We start from the raw sequence: 19,118 nt of genomic DNA, 5'->3' as shown, positions 1-19,118 counted from the left end.
GGCTATTGTATTCTTGTCCTACTGTCGTTAACAAAAGATTATAAATGAATTAAACGAAAAATAAGAAACAATATAGACAAACAAGTAAATGAGTGAAATATATAAGTGTATAAATGAAATATTATGAAAAGGCAGAAATATGATGAAAGAAATATAATGATTTGTATATTATAATGATTACTGTTGTTAGCAAGAGAAAAGATAGGCAATTACAATCTTGTCCTAGCCTACTATTGTTAAAAAAAAGAATAAAATAGGCAATTACTATCTTATCCTAGCCTACTATTACTAACCATAGAAAAGGTAGGCTGTTAGTACTATCTTGCCTACTATCGTTAGTACAAGAAAAAGGTAGGCTGATAGTTAACTTGTCGTAGCCTACTATTATTAAGAAAAGTAAAGGTAGGCTGATAGTTAACTTGTCGTAGCCTACTATTATTAAGAAAAGTAAAGGTAGGCTGATAGTTGATTTGTCGTAGCTTACTATTATCAAGAAAAGTAAAGGTAGGCTGTTAGTTGTCTTGTAGCCTACTATCGTTAACAAAAGAAAAGGTAGGCTCAGAATTGTTTTGTACTAGCCTACTATCATTAACTAAAGAAAAGTAGGCTGATAGTGGTCTTCTCCCTAGCCTACTATTGTTAGATTACTACTAATGGACTCACGGACAAGAAAATAATACTATCTAGCTATTTGTCCCTTTTGTAATGAAGAAAAAAAGACAATATTGAAAAACAGAAATACATTAATCATAAGCGCCTGAAGCTAAAAACAAAAAAAACACACAAAAAAAACAAGAACAAGAACATGAACAAAAGCCTCCAGATGAAGAAGAAAAAGAAACAAAAGAACGAAAAAGAAGAGGAAAAGGGAAGATGACTAGGAGGAGGAGGAGGAGGAGGAGGAACAATATGCGAGTATAATTATTATGAACTAACGATGATTCACGACTTTGTAAACGTAGTGGAAAAGACTCCGTAAGTACGCTATTAGATATATACTATCACATGCCCAGCTTCCCATGCTTTCATTACAGCCACTATTACATTCGTTACTAAGAGGACTTCCTTTACTACAATTCGCCCAGATGTTATTCTTTACGAGCCTGGTGGGATAATTGCACACAAAACTTAGATAGCAACGTTAACTTGGTAATAAATGAAGCAGCACACAGGGCATGCTATCCACACCACTATACAGTTAACACAACCTTAGAGGAGATTGAGAGGCCAGACAGTGTTTGGACTTGGAGGCTGGAGCCATGAGTCTATAGTGAAAGTAAGAGATTGTTTTTCTCAAGATATCTTGGTTGGAAGTTTCAGTTTTAAGCGGAACCATTTGGTCAGATGATTTAACTAGAGTCCTTCACCGTGGAAATGTTGGAGTTCCTCTCTTACAAATACCCGAAAATACTGAACTACGATTAGTGATACCAGCAAAGTGATGATTGTCCCGTGTAACAGATTTTAGTCTGAAGAGGTAAAAAGGCATTATGGTGACAGGATACAGGTTTTTGCTAAGAATGAAATACGCTCACTAGAGTGATGAGACATGTGAAAGCAACCTTGTGATAGTATTTAACTAAGACCCGAAACTCATAACTTTACTGCACCATAAACTAAATGGCAGCAGAGAAAGACAATTCTTCATGTTCTTAATCTATCGTTCTCTCTCCATGCCAGAACAGGATCCCCTGAGGTGGTGACGAGGCTGCCATGAACCGGGACGTCATCCCCCGCCTGTACCGCGCGGCGCGAAGATTCATCGACAAGTGCGAGGCGCCCAACCACCCGCTGCTGTTCGAGCACTGCATGCTGGGCGCCGTGGTGATCTGCGGAGAGCTGCTCACCGACGGGGAGTGGCTGGAGGAGCACGCCATGCACTGCATCCGCCGCCTGGACCTCGGGGAGCTGACTCCGGACCACCAGGACTGGGCTCGATGCGAGCTCAACTTTTACTCCACGGCGCTGCAGGACAAGCCGTCCGCGCATCGCTTCCACCCGTGGCTCTACAACAAGCTGAGGATGGCTGTGCACGTGTACGCAACGCTGGGCCTCCTGCTGCTCGGCTACGCCGTGTGGCTCACCTTCCAGAACGAGAGGGTGGTGGCTGCGCTGCGGGACTTCCAGGGACGTGTCCACGCGTGGGACAAGGTGACCCGGTGGGGGAAGCGCCTGGGGGTGGCGGAGATGCTACGGCATAACACCTCCCTAGGGCTGTACGCCGCGGACGTGGCCATCACCCTTTACTTCGCCGTGGTGGACTCAATCCTGATGGTGATCGTACTGCTGACTTTTGACCCCTGGACCATCAAGCTGCAGCTGGGTGATCGAGACATTCTGGACCCCAGCGACGTTGCCGTCACCTCCTTCCCCCCCCTGGCCTGGTGTGACGTGAGCCAGGAGACCGGCCGTCTGGAGGGCACCTACAGCTACAACTGTGAGGTGGCCGCCAACAACACCTACGTGCTGCTGGTGGTGTTCCTGGCAGCCGCCCTCACCTCCATGTGGGTCAAGACCATGGCGGAGCTGCTCCGCTGCCTGTTGATGGCCCTCGTGCCGGCCTGGCGCCGCGCCATGCTGGGCACGCCGTTGGCGCTGCCCACAGGCCGCACCAGGGACATGTGCCACCTGCGTCGCTACACCACGCTGAGGGGCTTCCGCGTCTCTCTCCGGGAGGAGGTGAGGGAGCGGCAGGGGAAGAAAGTCATGAAAAAGGAGCTGTGCCCGTATGTTAACACCTCCTAGAGAGCGCTGTGAACATGACACCTGATAAGAAAGGGAAAAGGGAGCGTAGGGATTTGTTATTGTAGAGGAAGTTATGTTAAATAATATGTTTTTATTTATTTTTAGTATTTAATACATCTCACGAAATACGTGTACTACATTTGGTTTGCTATATGTTTTTTATCTCTTTGTTTTCAAGTAAATCAACAACATGATCTTGGAATGAGTGAATGAGTGACAAATTGCTTTATGGGTTCATCACTATCTTATTTCAGCATGTATTTATTAATAAAGGTGTTGATTGATTCAGGCTATAGTACGTCCCTTCTTTTATCAGCTCGACACGCTTCCATTAGCTGGACCATTCATCATTTCGCATAATTGCCACTCCATATCGACGGTCCAATCCACGGTAAGTGCTTCGTCCCCAGCCAACGCTTTACCATGTGACCCTGGGAGCACGCAGCGTCAGTCAGTCAAGAGAGCCAATCCCACCCCCAGAACATGACGTAATATGAAAACGCCCTAACGCAAGTCATTAACAGTATCCGAAGGCCTTCTTTTTCTCTAAGTCTTCATTCATCCGGTTATCTACTGATCACGAGGAAACGTAGAGTAAATTTTTGATACAGAACATTTCCTAGCGCCTGACAACCTGTGGCGTTTCTATTCACGAGCTTTACTGTAAACGACGTAAACGAACTGGTAACATCAACACTACAATACACAGTGGTAGTGGTAGTGGTGGTACAAGAAACATAAAGATAGATATAGACAAGTAGATATTGGATAGGTAGGTGGATATTATAAGCTGTCAGACAGATAGATATAGATAGATGAAGGGCATATGTAAAGGATACTACTTCTGTCATCCCATCAATTATTTTTTATCATTCTATCAATATATTTCAAACAGTTTAAGCCTCCTTGCTCTGTTCCCTCGCACTCTCTCTCTCACTGAGCTCTGCCACTCATCTTCATAAAGGACAGAAAAATTCCTAACAAAACAACATATCAATTTGCCACATAAGGATTCCGGTAGCTTTCTGTGGCGGACGTAACAAATTCTGGGTTATAGACAAATACATACACATTTATTACTATCAAAAAACCCTTAGGAGACGTTGTGCCACATTTAGGATCACTAGACCGAAGAGCAGAAGACTTTACCACAAGATTTGCTAATTTGATTCAACTTTCTGAGAGCTTGCAAGGAAAGTTATGTGTTACGGGCACCGCGGTCCCAATGAAAGTCTACGGAGACAGCCAGCCACATTTAATTTACTTTGTGCCTTCCGTTAACTCTTATAACAAAACCCTAATAGAAGTAACAGTAGAAGCAGTGTTAGTATTAAAATTAGTATTAGTATTAATGGTAGTAGTAGTAATAGACAGTTGTAATGTTGTCTAAAGTCTGTTATACGTATAGTCCGCTTACTTCCATCACTCATTTTCTGGTAAGGCTGAATACATGCCTCCACAACCTGCTCACCCCTCTCACCCACCAGCCTTAGAACTAACCCACTCACCTACCCACCCACTCAGTCATCTATTCACCCACCCACTTTCTTTACCATTCAACCCTTGCTCTCTCTGACCCACCCGTCAACTAACTCACTCAACCCATCCATACCCACCCCTTACCTAATCATATAACCTCCCAACACAGGCTCAAGGATTAATGCGACGAAGATAGTACCAAGGCCACGTGTAGCTATAGCGTATGCTCCCTAATTTCCTTACTGCCACAAAACCGACATATTTAGTGGTACAAAGGTGTGGGGATATCCGTAATAAATCACTTGAGGGCATATATTAACCAGCAATACGACCACTAGTACTGGGAACCTTCACACACACCTTTTTCTGCCGTGAAGCTAGACAAGAGCTCTCAAGGGATGGTCGGTTGGTTGGTGTATAGCTGTTACACAAAGATTCAGACATAACCAAGATTACTTATCGAGCGAGTGTGTCTAACCGATCGGCCGTGGCAGCGTGACAACAGAGTGCACTGGATAAAGGGATGAAAGACCCCAATCACTCCTATACAACAGCCGGTGTTTCTTGTAGCAGTATAGCCCCGGACACATGGTATTGTTGTAAAGACGTTCCGTTGTCGTATTTCTCAGAAAGTTCACGAAAACAGCTCTCTGGAGTATTATTTATTCTCCCTCTGGTGATAAACTATTTGGTGTGTTGTGTTATTCATGAAGAGGAAGAGAGAAAGAGAGAAGAAGGAAAAACCGTTTCAATTCCGTTCCATTTGTACCGTTTTTCTCTCTATCGTTTCCTCAGTCTTCTTTCTTCCTCCTTCAAATCTTCCACAAGTTATTTAGTGTATTATATTGTTTTGTCACAAAGAGGAGGAGGAGAGAGAGAGAGAGAGAGGAGGAGGCGAGGCAAAGTAAAGACCACTGCCAATCCGTTTCATTTGTATAGTTAATACTCTTCTTTCAATATAGGGTTTGATTAATATTCCGAGATAGGTATTCCGAGTAAAGATCATCACTAGCAAGGTAGGAGGTATTCAGGGTAGGTATTCAAGACAGGTATTCAGGGTAGGGATTCAGGGTAGGTATTCCAAGGGTTGGTATTCCGAGGTAAGTATTCCGAGTAAAGAGCATCACTAGCAGGGTAGGTATTCGAGGTAGATATTAAGGATAGGTATTCAGGGTAGGGATTCAGGGTAGGTATTCCGAGGGTTGGTATTCCGAGGTAAGTATTCCGAGTAAAGATCATCACTAGCAGGGTAGGTATTCAAGGTAGGCATTAAGGGTAGGTATTCAGGGTAGGGATTCAGGGTAGGTATTCCGAGGGTTGATATTCCGAGGTAAGTATTCCGAGTAAAGATCATCACTAGCAGGGTGGGTATTCAAGGTAGGTATTGAGGGTAGGTATTCAGGGTAGGGATTCAGGGTAGGTATTCCGAGGGTTGGTATTCCGAGGTAAGTATTCCGAGTAAAGATCATCACTAGCAGGGTAGGTATTCAAGGTAGGTGTTAAGGGTAGGCATTCAGGGTTGGTATTCAGGGTAGGTATTCCGGGTAAAGCTCACCAATAGCAGGGTTAAAAAAATGTTGAATACGTGAAATATCGTAAAGGGATATGTCACTCGATCGCAGCTCCATTTCTACTTTTATTTCCTTTTGCATATCGAAAAATCACCCTTCCTCCAGTACTTACGTCTTATTTTATTTTTTTCATTATATTTACTTACGTTTTTATTTATCATTCTTACGTTTTATGATTTTTTTACAGTAAAGGAAGCAGCTCAAGGGCAGAAAAAAATAGTAATGAGAAAATAAGCCCGCTAATCACTGCCCTAATAAAAAAAAAATTATTTATATATCTAGGAATTCCGGGTAAACAGCATTATTTCCAGGGATTCCAAGTAAAAAGACGTTATTAGCAGAGTAAAAAAATATGGTAAATGTGAATTAGTTTGAAATGGAGAGATATACACGTAGAAACAGGCCACCCCATTGCAGCTACAGGCGAACAACATCACTTTCAGGGTAAAAATTTGTATTCCAACTAAAAAAACCCATCATAAGTAGAGTTAAAAAAAATGTGGTATACGTGAAATAGTTTGAAATGGAGAAACAGGCCACGCTATTGCAACTACAGGGGAGCAACTTTATTTCCAGGGTAAAAATTTGTATTCCAACTAAAATAACATCATCAGTAGAGTAAAAACAATGTGGTATACGTGAAATTATCCTAAAAAGAGAGAAACACACGTAGAAACACCTCATCCTATTGCAACGTCGCCCAGGTAAACAGAACATTCGCTTTCAATGAAAAGTTTTATGTTACAGGGACACGCAAACACCCACACCCACACCCACACCCACCCACACACACACACACACACACACACACACACTACACGAACGAGTCTCGCGAAAGTACAAACTGTGTCGTCGTCGTCGTCGTCCTGTGCTTGAATGCATCTAAACTATTCATGAGAGGTAGGGAGAAAAACTTTATAAGCTTCGCAAAAAGTTAACAATGTAGCAACGTGACAAATAGAGGCATGCGAGGTTGTGTACCGCCTGTAGTCGCTATGAATGAGGGCCGGTGCGCCTGTCTATCTGCCTCTGTGTATGTGTTAGTATGTGTGTGTTAGTGGACTGGACACACCGTTGACAATTGTTCAGTAGTCTCTGGTCAGTCGCCGGGCACGCACAGACACACGGACGATGGATTTGCTGACTGCTCGATAACGCGTCTCTCTTCGTCCGGACAATCCGCAGTGTGAGATCGAGAAAACCATCGCGAACACTATTCTTTGCACTCTGTTGATATAGTTCAGTATGTGTTGGTCGGTCGCCGGGCACACACAGACCCATGGGCGGTGAATTTACTAACTATTCGATAACGCTTCTCTCTATCTCTTCGGCTAGAGAAACCTCGATGTGAGATCAAGAGAACTAACTAAGTTTCGGAAACACAGAATTCTTCAAGCCTCACACGATGGATTAACTTACTGCTTTGTAACGTTTCGCTCTCTCTCCATCTCCAAACAAAGAAGTGTGATTAAGAGAACTAACTAATCATCGGGAACTCTATTTTCTTCACACATTATACGACTGATTAACTAACTCTTCGATAACGCTACCCTCTCTCATCTTCTACACAAACATCGAAGTCAGATCTAGAGAACTATCCTCGATAATTCTTCTCTCTGTTTCCGTGTAGACAAACATCGAAGTCAGATCTAGAGAACTAACCTCGATAATTTTTCTCTCTATTTCCGTCTAGACAAACATCGAAGTCAGATCTAGAGAACTAACCTCGATAATTCTTCTCTCTGTTTCCGTGTAGACAAACATCGAAGTCAGATCTAGAGAACCAACCTCGATAATTTTTCTCTCTATTTCCGTGTAGACAAACATCGAAGTCAGATCAAGAGAACTAACCTCGATAATTTTTCTCTCTATTTCCGTCTAGACAAACATCGAAGTCAGATCAAGAGAACTAACCTCGATAATTCTTCTCTCTATTTCCGTCTAGACAAACATCGAAGTCAGATCAAGAGAACTAACCTCGATAATTCTTCTCTCTATTTCCGTGTAGACAAACATCGAAGTCAGATCAAGAGAACTAACCTCGATAATTTTTCTCTCTATTTCCGTCTAGACAAACATCGAAGTCAGATCAAGAGAACTAACCTAGATAATTTTTCTCTCTATTTCCGTCTAGACAAACATCGAAGTCAGATCTAGAGAACTAACCTCGATAATTTTTCTCTCTATTTCCGTCTAGACAAACATCGAGGTCAGATCTAAAGAACTAACCTCGATAATTTTTCTCTCTATTTCCGTCTAGACAAACATCGAAGTCAGATCAAGAGAACTAACCTCGATAATTTTGCTCTCTATTTCCGTCTAGACAAACATCGAGGTCAGATCTAAAGAACTAACCTCGATAACTCTTCTCTCTCTATTTCCGTCTAGACAAACATCGAAGTCAGATCAGAATTAGCCATCAGGAACACTGTATTCAAGTCTCAACGCCAGCGGTCTTTACATTGGTGACTTTGAGTGTGAGAAAGGAACCAGCAAGAACCACCATCACTACCACGGCCGCCGCCACCACCACCAGCATCCACACACATACACAGATATGATGCCTAAGAGACGGTCATTCGGGTTCAGCTTCTTCCTCGCCACACTCGTCGCCTCAATAAGTAAGTGAAAGGGTGTAAAAAGACTGAATATACGATGCCAGAAAAAAAAAATTGGCGCTAGATAAAATGAAAACAAGAATAAATATTACAGGAAAAATGGTAGTGGAAAAAGATGGTAGTAGTAGTAGTAGTAGTAGTAGTAGTAGTAGTAGTAGCAGTAGCAGTAGCAGTAGTAGTAGTAGTAGTAGTAGTAGTAGTAGTAGTAGTAGTAGCAGTAGCAGTAGTAGTAGTAGTAGTAGTAGTAGTAGTAGTAGTAAAACAGCATACCATTTTTTATACACATTTTTTTTCCTGTTTTTATTTATATTCTGTGCCTTTTAATCCTATCCCATTTTCCTATATCTTAATTTTCTTACATAGATAGATATATAGATCGACAGATAGATAGATAGATAGATAGGTAGATAGCTAGATAAACGCTAGCTAGCACGGGAAACAGATGTATAATATTGCGTGATAAATTTACGCAAGGTTATAGGTACACAATTTACCTTCCGTCAATATCGTCACACTGAAAGACCTTCTATGTGCCTAAGGAATGGTCTCTACTGAACGCTTGGAGAGAACGACATTGAGTAATCTATTATATTTCTCACTGAGACGGACAAAGGACCATAGCGTTCGATAGTAAAACAAACACAAACACACACTAACACACACACATGCACCAACCCTCCCACACACACACACACACACACACACACACAGAGCTATTACATGTTCAGGGTCATACGAATACACAAAACACCATAAGAACAGTATATAAAGCTTCAGAATTTAGGGTTTTCTTCCCAAGTTGGTTAGCTTAGAATTTAATACACTTGCTGTTGACACGTTCCTTTGTGATCAGGTTACGTTGCTGTTCACTGTTAAGCCAAAAAAGTAAACCTCGTGTTCTTAACGTATTGGCACCTCAGTTTGCCTGTTTGAAAAGACTCTCGTGGAAGTTTTAGGGATTTTTATGGCCTGTTTTGTGATGCCGGTGATAGTTTTACACGCCTTCTGCACCATAAAGGGGAAAATCACCTGAGAAATCGTTGTAATGGAGCCTGACACGTTAACACCACCCATTACACCCGGTTAATTTTTTTCTGTGGCCTTGGGAAATCGTCATGTGAGAGCCCAATACGTTTAAGGATATGGACCTAAGAACTCACTATCTATGCAAACCCGGTTAATCTTCTCTGTGGTCTTGGGAAATCGTTGTAATGGGAGCCTTACACGTAAACACCACCCATGAAAACCCGGTTAATCTACTCTGTGGCCTTGGGAAACCGTCATGTGAGAGCCCAACACGTTTAAGGATATGGACCTAAGAACTCACTACCTATGCAAACCCGGTTAATCTTCTCCGTGGACTTAGGAAATCGTTGTAATGGGAGCTCGATACGTTTAAGAATATGTATCTAAGTTTTAGTATTTCAGTTCAGTATGATGAGTCCTATTCTTCTGCTAACTGCTCTTCTGAACTCGCCATTCGCTTGCATCTACTCCTCTCTCGACCTCACCGAGCAACAAGAATTTCTACTCTAGTTCATCCCTGTGGCCTTACCTTTGCATCGGGCAGGTGTGACGCGGACAACGGCGGAGACAGCAGAGGAAGCGGCGGCGGAAGGCAGCGTCCGCGTGTTCGGGTTCCAGGAGGACATCTGGAAGCCGCCCACGACACGGGTCTTCCTCCGCTACAACCTGACGCAGAAGTTCGCAGAGGTCAGTGAGTCTCCTCTACTCTAGCGCATGAAGAAAAAGATTAGTGATCGTGGGAAGTTGCACATGATAACATTTGGTGAAGGTTTCCAGTCGATTGCATTAAAAGTTTTCATTAAGCAGCTCGTGACGCGAATGTTCTGTCCTCCCGGGCCAGGGTGAAGGCGCGTCCCACCACGTGACGGTATGCTACAGGGCCCGGCCGTCCTCCCTCCCTGACACCGAGACCCACGTGTCCCTCGGCAATGCAAACGTAACCCACGATGTTCTGGTCTTGTGTGAGTTCATGTTTATTATGATGTTTTTTAAAAGTGCAAATTATTATAAGCAGAAAATAATGAGGAAAATGGCATATGAAGGTTAAACTTGTAATATTAAATCCAGTTATCATGTAGCGTACTCAGTTTCAGAGCTTAAAAAAAACTAAAAACTAATGATAATATATTTTTGAGCAGTGGAAACTATAAAAAGCAGAAATTACTGAGGAAAATGGCATATGAAGGTTAAAATTATATGAAGTTCGGTTTTTATGTAGCGTACTCAGCTTGAGAGCTTAAAAAAAACTAAAAACCAATGACAATATATCTTTAAGCAGTGGGAATTATTAGAAGTACAAATTATTAAATTATCTAGGAAAATGGCATATGAAAGTTGAAATTATAATATTAAATTCGGTTTTTAATGTAGCGTACTTAATTTCAGAGCTTAAAAAAATAACGAAAAACTAAAAATAATATATTTTTGAGCAGTGGGAATTATTAAAAGCAGAAATTAATAAGTGAAATAAATGAAGCATGTATATATATATATATATATATATATATATATATATATATATATATATATATATATATATATATATATATATATAAAGAGAGAGAGAGAGAGAGAGAGAGAGAGAGAGAGAGAGAGAGAGAGAGAGAGAGAGAGAGAGAGAGAGAGAGAGAGAGAGAGAGAGAGAGAGAGAGAGAGAGAGAGAGAGAGAGAGAGAGAGAGAGAGAGAGAGAGAGAGAGAGAGAGAGAGAGAGAGAGAGATAACATCATTGAATTCAGTTTTTATGTAGCGTACTTAGTTTCAGAGCTTAAAAAAGGACTAAAAACTAATGATAATATATTTTTGAGCAGCAGGAATTATAAGAAGCTGAGATTAATAAGGAAAATGGCATATGAAGGTTAGAATTATATGAAGCTCGGTTTTTATGTAGTCTACTCAGTTACAGACCTTAAAAAAAGGACGAAAAACTAATCATAATTTTTTTTGAGCAGTGGGAATTATTAAAAGCAGAAATTAATAAGTAAAATGGCATATGAAAGTTAAAATTGTAATGTGAAAATCGGTTTTTATGTAGCGTACTTAGTTTTGGAGCTTAAAAAAGGACGCAAAACTAATGATAATATATTATTGAGCAGTGGAAATTATTAGAAGCAGAAATTAATGAGGAAAATAGCATATGAAAAAATATATAAAATGCAATTTGGTTTTTATGTGGCGTACTCAGTTTCAGAGCTTAACCCTAGAACTGTAACGCTTAATTTGACTAACCCACTGTGTGAGTTTATGAGGCTAAAAGGAATCTCCTTCCAACAGCTAATATTCCATGTTTTCGTGAGTCCTAAGATTAATATTGCTTGCAATGTTCTATTACAAAAATTATTAATACCTTTACGTGGCAGAGGAACAACGGCGAGACACACAGCTCCAAAAGCCTTCGTTTGCTTCGTTTACCAGACCGGCAAGGAGGGCATCACGGCTTCTTCTACAACGGCGTGCAGCAGCCCGGCTTCGAGAACTTCCATTCTCGCGCCGGCCTGCACCAGTGGACGAGCTACTGCCACGTCATGGACGCGGGCCAGTACGTAGGCTACGTGGGCGGCGAGGAGCGCGCCCGCGGCCCCATCACATCGGGTGACATTCCGCTGCGCCTTGACTCCACGCTCGTGCTCGGCCAGGAGCAGGACCTCGTGTCGGAAGGGTTCGACGTGCTGCAGATCTTCCGCGGGCACTTGGCGCAGGTCAACATCTGGAACAGGAGCCTCGGCCCGGACGAGGTGGCTCGACAGGCGGCTTGCGGGGAGGCGGCGCCCCTCGGCAACGTCTTCTCCAGCGACAGGGACGACGTGGAGGTGTTTGGCGCGACGGTGGAGACAGTGGAGGCTGCGGCATTGTGCCGGAGCACTGAGGGTTTCGTGGTATTCCCGGTGCTCCAGCACCTGGAGGAGGCCCAGCAAACCTGCCGCCGCGTGGGCCAGCAGCTGTACAGCCCCGGCACTCTCGAGGACAACGTGGCGCTGTACAACGCCTCGCTGCAGTTCACTGACACTTGCACCTCCAACTACCCCCTTTGGATCGGCGCCACCGACCGCAGCGAGGAGGGCGTGTGGAGGAAGTTTTCCGACGACACTGAGATCAAGCCTCCGTTTGCGCTAGGTGAACCCAACGGCGGGGCGGGCGAGAGCTGCCTCCTCATGTTCCTCGGCAACGGCCGGTGGGCGGACACGCCGTGCGACCTGCACTGGCTGGCGTGCGCACCGTGCCAGAGCAACAACGACACTCCCCTGCGCCTCCGCGGCCTCTGCTTCGAGTGGGAGGCGCAGACCTTCTTTGAGGTGCTGGGCTACCGCGCCAAGAAGCCCTACTTCCATGGCTACTACGGCCTGATGATATACAGCCGCGGCAGCGGAGCGTGGCAGATGCTGGACACCACCACGGGCCGGCAGATGGCCACGCTCAGCCTCACCTCTGAGGACTTGTACCCCATCGGGCGTCACACGTGGACGCTCAGCGCTGAGCTGTGCCGCCGCTCGCCCAACACGACAGTCACCCTCAGTCTGTCAGTGTGCGACAGGTTCCAGTTCACGTGTTCGAGCGGCGACTGTGTCCCGAAGGTGTTCCGCTGCAACGGTCGCGACGACTGTCCCGACCTGTCCGACGAGCAGGACTGCAGCACGGTGGTCGTGCCGGACGGCTACCAGAGGGAAAGGCCGCCGTCAGGCCGCGCAGAAGGCCAGCCGCTATCTCTCGGCGTCATCGTCAAAATTCATCGCATCATGGACATCAGCGACGTCAGGCGACACGTTAGGATGGAGCTGGAGGCGGATATGACGTGGACAGACAACCAACTCAAGTTCCGTAACCTGAAGGACAACCTGGAGTTCAACAGAGTCTCGTCCAGGGACAGCGAGCTGCTGTGGACACCGCGCCTGCTGTTCCCGAACGCTCCGAGCGGAGACCTGAAGCTGGTGGACAAACAGGCCTTCATCTCCAAGACGGGGCCGCCGGAACCCGACGACTTCGACGACGTAAGGACCGGTGAGTGTCTGTCCGTCCTGTTGTTCGTGCTGCCTGACGCTGACATGCCAACGAACCAGCAGTGCTAACTCTCTCCTCCCTCTGCACAGACACAGTGTACGCCAGCGACGCGGCCACCATCACCTCCAGGCAGCGGTACAGGTAAGGTTTGCCCCTCGCACCGCCCCGGGGCGTCCCGTAGGTCTCATGACTCCCACTCGTCGTCTGAATATCTATACTATACACGCAGTTACAGCGTATATATGCTTCCATTATAAGCAGATAGAACAAAATAATTTCCTCCATGATTGATGTGAATACTTGCTCATGACAAAGTCCTGTTTTGAGATTTTAACCTCTTTCGGAAAACTCGTAATGGATGCGTGAGGTCTGTAACAGTTTTCCTTCTAGCGGGAGCTTCGGCTGCACCTTCGACATGTTTTACTACCCGTTCGACACCCAGCGGTGCTCCGTGCTGCTCCAGAGCTCCGTCAGCCAAGACCTCGTCGAGTTTTCCCGCGACCAGCACGTCCTGACCTTCCTGGACGACCACAACCTGCCATCCTACTTCGTGAACAGCTACCGCGTCCACGTCACCGTCCTCGACACCAATCAGACCATCTACAGCCTTCTGCAGGTCACTAGGAAGGGGAGGGGAGCGGGGAGGTGAAGTGGAGGGATGTTCTCCGACTGACACTTAGGGACTTGGGAGCAGTGTTGCCAACTCAAAATTTATAAATCCGCTAGGGTGGCCTAACAAATCCGCCAGATGATAGGTTAAGCTATAAAAATTTGCCGCCAGATTGGACTTGAAAATCCGCCAGTTACTCTTGTCAATTCTAAGATTATTCCCGCTAGATTAACATGCAATTCCGCCAGATCTAGCGGAGAATCCGTTAAAATGGCATCACTGCTTGGGAGCTTGGCAGATAGGGACGAAGAGGAGGCTAAAAGGCATATAAGGGGGTGAAAATGGAACAAAACTAATTCTTCATAATGTTAACTTGAAAAGGTTGATGGGAATGAGAGAAGGGGAAGGTTGTTGTCTGACTAACACGAAAAAGAAGAGATGGGAAGAGAAAGTCAGTTCAAGAGTCAGTGTTACCCGGAAGAGCGAGAGTGAGGGGGGGTAGGGGGGGGGGCGAGGAGTCACGACCGATTTAGCGTACAGACTCTATATTTATCTCTATCCTAACAGGTGGAGTTCGTGCTCAGCCGGCGGTGGATGATGCAGGTGGTGTCCGTGTTCCTGCCCACCTCTATGCTGCTCTGTATCGGCTACTCCACTCTCTTCGTCCGGGTCTCGCTTCTACAGGTACGCCCCGGTCTCTCTCTTAGTAATATAATGCACTCTAGGATGGTCTCGGTGGGGAGGTCATTATATTATATGCATTTGTGACGCTTCATTCCAATACGGTCACTCTCATCAGTCTCACGGTCTCCTTCAGGTAGGTTGGTCACTTTCAGTAGTAATGCGCTCTAGGAGGATCTCACTAGAAGGGTCACTGTCTTGTAGCCTACGTCTCTGGGGCCTTTGTCCTAATACATCACTTGCGGAATTACTGTTTGAACCCATTGACAAAGAGGTAGTTAAACGTTTTCCATAAGAGTACTGGCAAAGAAGAGAGAACCAGCGGGCAGCAAACACTCAAGATCTGTAAAAAAGGAAATCGCAAAAGGAGAGGCCGTTGGAAAGGCTGTCCCCCAACCCTCAACTGAGCTCTGGTGGTGGCCCTGACGACCCTCCTGGTGGTACTGGACACTGACAACTTTCTTTCTGTATCAGGTACGTCTAGTGGTGGTGCTGATGACCCTGCTGGTATTGTAAACTGGATCTTTTTTGTGTCAGGTACGAAACCACAAAGGGAAGGCCGTTGCAAAGACTACCTCCCCAAGCCTCAACTGAACCTGCCTTTTTCTATAACAGGTACGTCTGGTGGTGGCCCTGACGACCCTGCTGGTACTGTAAACTGGTTCTTTTTTGTGCCAGGTATATACGAAACCACAAAGGGAAAGCCGTTGCAAAGACTACCTCCCCAAGCCTCAACTGAACCTGCCTTTTTCTGTATCAGGTACGTCTGGTGGTGGCCCTGACGACCCTGCTGGTACTGTAAACGGTTTTTTTTTTGTGCCAGGTATATACGAAACCACAAAGGGAAGGTCGTTGCAAAGACTACCTCCCCAAGCCTCAACTGAACCTGCCTTTTTCTGTATCAGGTACGTCTGGTGGTGGCGCTGACGACTCTGCTGGTGCTGTACACGCTCTTCAACCACACCTCCGATGACCTCCCTGACACGGCCTACATTAAGATGATCGACGTGTGGTTCCTTCACTGCATCTCCATCCTCTTCGTCATCATCATCATTCACGTGGTCGTCGAACATTTGGACAAGGGAGCTTCAGTATGTCCTGTGATCAATGTTAAGAGTTCTAATCCGTCTCAGAAAAGCCATACCGAGGTTGTGAATCGAGGTGAGAGATTGCTTGGCCTCTTCCGTGTGTTCTTGGTGCCAATCGAGTTAGTGGTGTTTAATATTGTGTTCTGGGCGGTGCTTGTGCTCTCGCCTAAATAGAGTAAGTCGGGTTAATGTATTCTCCCCTCCGTAGGCCAGTATTCTTAACCCGGTAGCATCGACGGGCCAAATTTGTGGCTTTACCGTGTACCAGCGACGGGCCAAATTTGTGGCTTTACCGTGTACCAGCGACGGGCCAAATTTGTGGCTTTATCGTGTACCAGCGACGGGTCAAATTTGTGGCTTTACCGTGTACCAGCGACGGGCCAAATTTGTGGCTTTACCGTGTACCAGCGACGGGCCAAATTTTTGCCATGATATAAACTCCTAAAAATAGATGATGCATAAACTGATCACAAATCAGTTGATATATATTATGAAATGGTTTGTGTGAGTGATGATTTTTTCTCATTTTTCTTGGTTAGAGGGACCTTTAAGAAACATGATCCCCGCGGCTACCGGGTTCAGCAGTTTCAAGAGGAGGGTATCAAGACACCTCTCCTCCCGAAATTGACCTATCTTTCGGCCACTCTTCTGGACTCTTTGTAGGCGCAGTGAGTAGCGGGCTATTTTTTTTTTTTTTTTTTTACCCTTGAACTGCTTCCTCTACTGTATAAAAAATAAAAAGTTTGGCGCCCAAGCACACATATTTGGCAAGGCTTTCGTAGGCGTTCGGGGCATATCCAGGGGTAGTTTGATGATCCAGGTGGTAGTTAGATCCTTCCTCTGTACCGTGAACGAGATAAAACACTCATGACAGCCCGATTATTCTCCTTTTCGGCTTTTGGAAATAGTTGACGTGAAAGTCGGAAGAGTCTAAAAATCGGGCTTTCGTAGGCGTTCGGGGCATATCCAGGGGTAGTTTAATGACCCTGGTGGTAGTTTGACCCCTCTTCTCTACCATGAATGTGAAAAAATAGTCATGAAAGCGCGATTATTCTCCTTTTCGGCCTTTGAAAATAGATGACGTGAAAGGCGGAAGAGTCTAAAAATACCAACTATAGACTCAAAGGAGCAACGTGTCGGAGGTGAGCACCGCCGCCGCGTGTAGCTATAGCGTATGCCCCAAACTTTTAAAAGGAAAACAAAACAAAAATATAACACATAAACTACAAACCAAAAAAAGGAAAAGTCAACACAGCAACAACAAAAGCAAAACAAAGCAAAATAAAAGTTAGTACGAGTTACGTGACCCTAACGCTGGTATTACAAGACACTTTGCCATATCACATCAGCTATTTCTAAAGGTCAAAGGGGTTATCAGTCGGGTTCTAATGAGTGTTTCTTTAGGTTCATGGCACAGAAGAAGGGTCACACTACCACCTGGGTCATAAAACTACCCCTGGAAATGCCCACAACTCCTACGAAAGCCTTGTCAAATATGTGTTCTTTAGGTTCATGGTACAGAGGAATGTTTAGTACTACCGCCAGGGTCTAAAACTACCCTGGTATTGCCCATAACTCCTACGAAAGCCTTGTCATATATGTGTTTCTTTAGGTTCAGGGTAAGAGGAAGGGTCAGACTACCACCAGGGTCATATCAAATATGTGTTTCTTTAGGTTCAGGGTACAGAAGAAGGGTCAGACTACCACCTGGGTCATAAAACTACCCCTGGAAATGCCCACAACTCCTACGAAAGCCTTGTCAAATATGTGTTCTTGGACGGGGAAATGTCTCATAATACGACCCTTACGCACCCTTACACCCAAATGGTCTGATATCCACCTCGTGCGTTATATAAGGTCCAGTATACGCAACAGGGCTTACAGGTGGTCGATTATAACCACGCTACGCAGACACAAACACACACATACATACACACAAAAAATATATATCTTTCCCTCTCGATCTCTCATATCAACGCAGAATGTGCAATAGTCTTTAACATGTGTTCAGGGCGGTTCTTGCGCTCTCTCCAAAATAGGGCAGTATTTAAACACGCACACATACACTGACTAACTAGCTAACGGGGAGCATATGTCCGGGGGCGCGTTGTTTCACTCACTCGCCGCTTCCACTTCACTCCATTCTATTCCACTCCATCCCACTCCACACACACACACACACACACACGCACGCACGCACAAACAAACAAAAAACTCTTGATTGCGTGTCGTATAAAGAGAAGAAAAAAAAAACTGACCTGGTAAACTCTGAAAATAACTGAACCCGAAAATAATGGCCCACAAAAAAAAAAAAAAAATGGTCTGGGAAGAAAGTGGCAGAGGAGAACAATGTCACAGGAAAAAAGAAAATGGCATACGGAAAATGGAACAGGGAAATTATGGCAAAGGGAAAAAAAATCATAGGTCAAAATGTCGCAGGGAAAAAATGGCCCAGGAAAAAATGGTCAGGGAATAAAATGGCAGAGGGTAAATATGTCGCAGGAAAAATGGTGTCATAGGATAGTAGTAGTAGTAGTAGTAGTAGTAAGTAGTAGTAGTAGTAGTAGTAGTAGAAAAGTAGCAGTAGTAGTAGTAATAGTAGTAGTAGTAGTAGTAAAACCTATAGTGCTTTTTCTACATTCAGAAATTACAACGCTATCATAAACCATTGACGCCTTACTAACAATACAAGTCGTAGTGAAATAAAGACTATAGACAATATGAAGAATAGAACTGTAACGAAAGGGCTCATAAACACCTTAACAATACCATAGAAAAGAGATCTGATCACACTTACCAACTCAACGAAACAAATGACTCCAGAATTCTGACTCCAACGTCAATAGATTCAAGTCACAAGTTCCCGTACGCCGCCACAAGAAGACCGACTAACTCCTTGAAGACTCCTAATATATCACTGACTCCTTATACATCTTGCAAAACACTTCATATCCTCACGTATCCTTCATATCCTTGCGTATCCTTTCCGCCTCACATTCCATGCCCCAGTCCGCGTAGGAACCCGTTATGTCCTGTAATGTATCCTTATCACGTGCTCCGAGGTCCTGTTCTGGCCTCCTAGCGGGTCACACACTACCAGCTTTCTCTGCTCAGTATGCTATGGGAAACGTCAGCAAGTCACCGCTACGTCCACCCTCAAGGCATTCAGCAAACAGCTCAGGGCATGCGGGGTTCACCTAAGGGATGCTGGGTGATAACTGAGGCGATTGGTGGAGTTTGAGTAGTGAGTGACCCGTGCCTCGAGATGACTGAGTGAACCGTGTCATGTGTGTATGTGTGCGTGTG

General features: G+C 44.8%; 2 protein-coding genes across 4 annotated transcripts in view; both read left to right on the top strand.

Moving 5' to 3' along the window:
• LOC127007207 (uncharacterized) overlaps nt 1-3,051 on the top strand; it is a 9,252-nt gene extending 6,201 nt beyond the window's left edge. Inside the window, exon 2 of one of the 3 annotated variants that reach the window (XM_050877921.1) lies at nt 1,686-3,051. In XM_050877921.1, coding sequence (XP_050733878.1) covers nt 1,714-2,745 — 1,032 coding nt within the window. In that variant the 5' untranslated portion in view covers nt 1,686-1,713 and the 3' untranslated portion in view covers nt 2,746-3,051. Of the gene's footprint in view, nt 1-1,680 lie in introns of all 3 variants that reach the window. The other 2 variants (XM_050877920.1, XM_050877919.1) reach the window with 2 other exon arrangements.
• An 8,707-nt stretch (nt 3,052-11,758) lies between these two features.
• Nucleotides 11,759-16,484, top strand: LOC127007185 (uncharacterized). Its single transcript, XM_050877899.1, has 5 exons — nt 11,759-13,494; nt 13,824-14,049; nt 14,611-14,727; nt 15,630-15,815; nt 16,476-16,484. The coding sequence occupies exons 1-5, from the start codon at nt 11,963-11,965 to the stop codon at nt 16,482-16,484; spliced, it is 2,070 nt and encodes a 689-aa protein (XP_050733856.1). The 5' UTR covers nt 11,759-11,962.
• The last annotated feature ends 2,634 nt before the right edge of the window (nt 16,485-19,118 follow it).

This window comes from Eriocheir sinensis, chromosome 34 (assembly GCF_024679095.1).
Source record: "Eriocheir sinensis breed Jianghai 21 chromosome 34, ASM2467909v1, whole genome shotgun sequence".
Taxonomy (NCBI): domain Eukaryota; kingdom Metazoa; phylum Arthropoda; class Malacostraca; order Decapoda; family Varunidae; genus Eriocheir; species Eriocheir sinensis.
This window is presented reverse-complemented; position numbering and strand designations above follow the sequence as displayed.